Source organism: Emys orbicularis, chromosome 1, assembly GCF_028017835.1.
Source record: "Emys orbicularis isolate rEmyOrb1 chromosome 1, rEmyOrb1.hap1, whole genome shotgun sequence".
Classification (NCBI taxonomy): Eukaryota; Metazoa; Chordata; order Testudines; family Emydidae; genus Emys; species Emys orbicularis.
The window spans coordinates 332,680,874-332,687,809 of NC_088683.1; the positions used below are offsets into that span (position 1 = coordinate 332,680,874).

General features: G+C 38.3%; 1 protein-coding gene across 1 annotated transcript in view; it reads left to right on the forward strand.

The window, feature by feature from the left end:
• The window catches only part of LOC135883245 (protein NPAT), a 35,209-nt gene extending 31,691 nt beyond the window's left edge, over nucleotides 1-3,518 (forward strand). The window contains exons 17-18 of the mRNA XM_065410260.1: nucleotides 737-1,901; nucleotides 3,441-3,518. Coding sequence (XP_065266332.1) covers nucleotides 737-1,901; nucleotides 3,441-3,518 — 1,243 coding nt within the window. The remainder of the gene's footprint in view (nucleotides 1-736; nucleotides 1,902-3,440) is intronic.
• The last annotated feature ends 3,418 nt before the right edge of the window (nucleotides 3,519-6,936 follow it).

Below are 6,936 nucleotides of genomic sequence, written 5' to 3' on the forward strand. Positions count from 1 at the left end.
AGTACTCAAACTAAAATTACTTCTAAAGTATTGAATGAAGAGAAAAATTATGAGTTAAAACACATTGGAAAGATGGAGAAAAAACTAAAGGAAGTTGAGTAAGTTAAATTTTCTATTTCATAGCAAGTTTGATGTAGATAAAAGATTACAATGAAATACATATATACCAATGTATACACTTCTGTTATTGTACATGTAAAGTGGTGGGTGCTCTCTTCTGTATCTGATGGAGAAACACAGGGGCAAGATTTGAGTTTTGGAGTATTTAAACCCTCTGCTTAGTCTTAATCAATGTTCGTCATATAAATTCTACTTGCACCCTGCAAAGGGGGCAGTGTGTTGCGGTTCCTGAAAGGAAGAGTGAGAGTTTCCACAGTGTGTCCTGTACTTCATCTTAAGTTTAATAGAAATGACAAAATAACTACAATGATCCACCCAGCTTTTCACCGTTGAATTCATCAGCCCATTGATTGCTCATGCCCTTCTTTTCCTTATCCAGTCATTTCAGCGTTCCTATAGTAAAACATAAAGGACATGCTACTGGACACAACCCTTAGAGGGTTCATATGTGCTCTCACCCAAATACACATTTTCATTTTCATTTGCAATTTGAGCAAATGTTAAACTACATTTACAACACTGAGAAATAGCTTTAAAATGACAGAAAACAGATTGAAAAACTTGCATAATATAAATCAAAATTCTGTTGCTGAAATATTTCTATCACATTTGTCAGGGCTGGAAATTCAGACAGGAATGCCTGTGCAGACCTGGGAAGGAAATTGGAAGAGAGTTCACTTACTGTACCAGCAGAATCCACGAGTTCAAATTCGAAACAGAATGAAAGCCACAGGAGAGTTCTTTGTTTTGATAGCGCCTTATCTACTCCAGGAGGAAATACTCAAGTTAAAAATACTAAGAGCTCATTACAAAAAGAAAGGAATGAAAATCCTTTATATGCAGTAGACTCTCCAAATGCTGCATCTGCCTCTGTTAAAACACAGTCCAACAAACGAGAGAAGGAGAAAACTTTGCCTAGAATTCTATGTAAGGCTGAGATTGGTGGTAGCAGAAATGCAGCTGTGAGAGAAGCACAGCCTGAAAGAAGGGCTGTGGCTGCAGGACTCGCATTAGATCCCTTTCACAAGACAACAGCGAATAAAGAGAATGAATTAAGAAGGGATGTTGATGAAAAACAAAAGAACCAGGATGCTGCAAAACTGTCGAATGGCCAAAAGAATGTCGGCCTTTGGAATGAAAAAACTGTTGCTTCAGTGCAGGAACAGAACAAAAAACAAGGATCACTGTCAAATGTGAATAGCAAAACTTCAGGATCTGTTTCCCTATCTTCAAAGGAGCCAAAAAGAGACCAAACAAAACCTTCCAACCACAGCCTTAGTTTGGCAAGTCCATTAACTAAACAAGCTGTGGAGATGTTACATGGCATTCAGTGGCACAGCCCTGCTAGCAAAGTGGTTGAAAATGGGGATTTACCAGTACCCCGTACACCATCAGGAGTTGGGGATACACATACAGAGGATATCTCAGACAGCGTAAGGACACCAACTTGTAGACGTTACATTGAAGATAGTACAACCCCTAGAATAATGGTCCCTCCTGCTACTCCAGACTTGCCTGCCTGCAGCCCGGCTAGTGAAACAGGTAGTGAAAACAGTGTCAGTATGGCTGCCCATACATTGATGATTCTATCAAGGGCTGCTATTGCAAGGACTAATACTATGACTCCCCTGAAAAACAACACACAACAATTTAGGTCAGTGAGAAGCACAGCAAAAAAAAGGAAACTGGAGGACTTGAATGAATGTGAGAGAAACTCCCGTTCTGCTAGTAAAAAGGAACTTCAGAGCTCTACAACACCAGTGAAAAAGAAGAAAATAAAGGCAAGTACATACATTCATTTTTTATTTTAAAAATGTCGATACTTAATTTTTTTTAGCCCCAATATGTATCTAGCATTGGATGGTAGACAGCTGTGAGCCCAAATCCCGACACCCACTAAATGAATTCCTTGCATCAGTAACATAGCTCCTTGAGCACACTTTTCCTCATCGGAACTAACAAAATATTTCTTAGGATTCAGACTACCACACACACACAGGAGCAACTCCCAGTAACTTTGTTGGCAACTGCGTATAAAGGTCAAATTAACCTGTTAGAAACTTACTCATTGTAGAAAAAGAAAACTTATTTTATACTAAAAGACAGATCTGGAATGCAATCCCTTTCCCACAGCCTCGGTGCAGTGATAGACCCAGGAGCTGACATACTTTGTCTTTTTGCTACATTTGAAATATTATCTTAAATAAAACTTGGGAGTTTGATCCAATGGTGAATTTAAAAGCCATTACTCTAGATCAAGCGTTAAAGCAATCCATGTAAACTGTGATGGGACAAGATACATTCTGTAGTTTTTGTAATTTGTAATACTTAGTCCTATAATATTTTTTATCCAGAGGTCTCAAAGTGGTTTACAAAGGTGTGTAAGCATGGTCCAGACGGGGAAACTTAAGGCAGATACACAGAGACTTGTCCAAGGCCACAGAACAAGCAAATGAGTTGGAACTGCAACCCAATCTACTCCCACAGTCCCTGAATCACACTGTGCATGGTCACTACTACACTGCTCAATTAAAATTAAAATACCTGTGTACAATAATTTAATACAAGGATGTGGTACTCTCTGAATAAGTGTCATGTGTTTACCTCTTCAGCATGTGGATGTAGATATTCTAGCACTAGAAAAGGTTCAGAAAAGAGCAACTAAAATGATTAAGGGTTTAGAGAGGGTCCCATATGAGGAAAGATTAAAGAGGCTAGGACTCTTCAGTTTGGAAAAGAGAAGACTAAGGGGGGACATGATAGAGGTATATAAAATCATGAGTGATGTTGAGAAAGTGGATAAGGAAAAGTTATTTACTTATTCCCATAATACAAGAACTAGGGGTCACCAAAAGAAATTAATAGGCAGCAGGTTTAAAACAAATAAAAGGAAGTTCTTCTTCACGCAGCGCACAGTCAACTTGTGGAACTCCTTACCTGAGGAGGTTGTGAAGGCTAGGACTATAACAATGTTTAAAAGGGGACTGGATAAATTCATGGTGGCTAAGTCCATAAATGGCTATTAGCCAGGATGGGTAAGAATGGTGTCCCTAGCCTCTGTTCGTCAGAGGATGGAGATGGATGGCAGGAGAGAGATCACTTGATCATTGCCTGTTAGGTTCACTCCCTCTGGGGCACCTGGCATTGGCCACTGTCGGTAGACAGATACTGGGCTAGATGGACCTTTGGTCTGACCCAGTACGGCCTTTCTTATGTTCTTATGTTCTTATGGGGAAGCATGAAGCAAAAGTAAGAAATTTGCAAACTTTTTCACCTCCATGATTTTGGCGTTTAACATGAGCCTTTCCTTCTCCCAACAGAAAAAGAAGCTGCCACATTGTTTTCCAGCTGGAATGGATGTAGACAAGTTCTTGTTATCTTTGCATTATGATGAATAAAATAGTTGAACTATGACTATTTAAAACAAGGTGTCGCTTTGTAAAGGGTGAGCTGCACTTTCAGTGCACTGAAGTTTCACTTTATAGCAAAATCATGCTGTTTCTGAAGCAGGTTGCTAGTTTGTAAATAGAATTCTAAGTTGGTATATTTTATTTTTGAGAAAGCACTTACAGTGACGTAGAGCCATTTATTTACAAAACTGTACAGGTAGACTTGTTTGGATAATGTAAGTATTGTACAAATGTATTGTGAGAAGAGTTGTAAACAACCAAATGTTCTTAGTTTGTTTCCTATAACTCCAGGTGTTTATATTCTGCAAAGTTCTTTACTTACCCATCTAAATTGCTTAGTCACTTTGTGAATTTGAGGGCAGCATTTCTAAGCCTTGCAGCACTGCTGATTTTAAACAAGGCAGTTGAGAGAAGAACTAGGACATTAAGCATTTGGATCATCTTTTACAGGTATCGGGTTCTCAAATCAGACTGTTGTTCATTTGTTTGTAGTAGAGTTCTCTCCTACCCCTCCACACCATGTTCTGTCAAAGGCTTTTTTACTTTTTAAAACTGCATGGATGATACCCCCAAAGGGAGAGAGTAATAGGCACAAACACAAGTCGTCTCTTCCTCCCCCCCAAAGTGTACTATCTTCCAATAAAGTTGCCCAAGAATTTTACAAAATCTTAAACAGCAGTTACCAGTTTAGCCAAGTACGTTCCCAAATGCCGATCGTGTTAGCTATGATGGTATCGGTTGAAGTGCAAAAATTATTTAAAATAGTGAAGTTTTAAATATTTAAAATTTTAATAGCCAGACTAGATGTAGTTTTTCTCAACAGTGAAAAGGGTTTAGTTCACATGGCTCAGTTCTGTATCCATGCATATCATTTGGAGATCAGCAGTGCAACATTCCTGCATTATGTTGTATTGAGATGAAATGTAATGGATTGAAATGGAAGTTTTGGTCACTGAAATCCAAATAACCTAGCTAATTTAGTAAATGCCATGTACTCAAATGAACAGTTGCTGGTGGGGAAAAAAACAAACCCACCTCAAATAGGTAGTGAGTTTTGATTTAGAGCCTAGCAAAAGAAAAAGAATGTTCAATGACAGCTTGAGTAAAATAGTTCATTTGTGTAGGTAGTGAGTTTTTAGAGATTGTTAGAAATCTCTAACAGTATTTCTGAACAGGGCACACTGTCTCCTGGGTCTTCCACTGTAATTTTACTTTTTGCTGGGGGGGAGGGGGGAGTTGATGCAGTGAGACTAAAAATCTAAAATACTCTAATGGGAAAGACGATTCTTTCAACCCTATTTTGTATTGTCACTATGGTAGCTTCCTGTCATCTACTTAAAAGACTTTTAGCTCAAAATAAAGGTAGATCGTGCTGGTATCCAGTGGGGTAGTTCAACATAGTGAAAGTGGCAGGGCAAAGCTCCTATGTATGCATCCTACACATTGGTAGGAATGGGTATAGATACAAATTAATAAAACAACTCTCGTGATCACTAGTCCTAATCCCTACTCCAAATGGTATAAGGCCTAACTTGTTCTGCAGAATTTTCTTCACTGGCAGTGGTGTGTTTCCTCTTTGTTCTCAACTTGTTGATATATTATTGAACAATCTAATAGTTTTCTTGTAAGAACTGTATGGTGACATGGCAATGTTTCAAATAGCATCCAAGGATTCCTAAGGAACCAAATATTATGCAGTAGATGTTTATATTAAACCCATCCACTAACTTAATACTGCATAGCATTTATGGCTTGAATAAACATTTTGGTTTTAATCCAGAAGTTTGTCTATCGATTTTGTGTACCAAACAGCCCTTTACCAGGCCTATGCAAGTATTCAGTTCACTTTCATTTTTGCTCTGCATCTTCAAAGGACTATGTTAATGCTAAATTATCAGGTCTGTTTGCAGAAATATAAAACGTGAAATGACATAGCTGAATTTTCTTTTTTTGGAAGATGTTTTAAGTGAGTAGCCAGCTTTGAAAAACCCTCCACCCTTCTTGCACAAATGACTTGATATTACCCATTAATGTTCCCAGTACCTATTTTACACAAAGCCTTCAACTTCCTTAATTCTGGAAAAATGATAGCTAATGTTGCCACTGGAGAAAGAGGCAGGCTTGGACTGACGTTAAGTAGAAATCCTTATCCCATACTAGTCTTCCTCTGAAGTCTTACACCTAGTAAGCAGTACACCTCTACCCCGATATAACGCTGTCCTCAGGAGCCAAAAAAAAAAATCCTACCACGTTATAGGTGAAACCACGTTATATCAAACTTGCTTTGATCTGCCGGAGCGCTGCTCTACCACGTTATATCCGGGTAGAGGTGTATTACTTTACGTATCAGTAGTATAGGCTTTTCTGGGGTGGACATGAGCTAGTTATAAAGAACAATATTTGAAGACATAACATTTGCAACTTGATGTTCTTAGAGTCAACTTCTGAAATTATCTCTAAAGGCTCAGAGGGCTTATCTAGCAAAATGCTCACTCCTCTCCTCCTCCCCCCCCCAAAACCCACAACAACAACAAAAACAGGTTAGACTGCAAGACTTGTGAAGCTAATCAATTTAAAGCAGCTGTAAGGAAGGTAGTGTAGTCATGACAGAATGAAATGTTGCTGTGTAGATGAGGGTTGAAGTTACTTCTGATTTTAAGTTTCATATGTGCTTGGATCAATATCAATTTCTACAGACACAAAATTGATGTTTTATGAGAACCAGTTACCTGCCTCACCTTTGAGTGGTTATTGGCAGAGTATGTTTCTTGACAAGACCAGGGTACTACCAGAAGTGAATTAACAACTTCAGTACAACTTCTGAATCAAAAGACCAAATCATTTCTTATGGGTGTTCATTTCCTAGAAGTCAAGGAGTGGAGACTGGTAGTGTAACATATACACAGCCTTTAAAAAAAAAAAAAAAAAACACCCAACAAGCAGCAGGCTGCTGCTATTTGCAGTGCATTGGACTTGTGTAGTACACATGTTGGCTGTGATTTTAGAAATCTTTTTTAAAAGACCTGTTTGGTAGCAGGTCTGGGAGCAGAGAGAAATTTAAGAATATCTAACTACCAAAACTATTCATTCAGGTTAAACATTTGTTGGTGCTGTTGCCAATTTGGTAGATTATCTGCTAGTGATTGCAAATTTTCACACATGAAGACCACTACTGAAGTTAAGCGCGCACACAAAAAAGTGCTAAGAAAGACTTTAGGTAATCAGCTAAAACACTTGCTTAAAGAACTAAAAGTTTACATTACTGCTAGTACTAGGAAAACTAGAGGAGGATTCGTCATTTCTTTGCTTCTTACCCCCTCAAAGCTGCACTAGAATTGCATCCACCTATTCTAGGGATATTGTTTTCAAACCATATGCAGAATCTTCAGTGAAAATACATATTCTG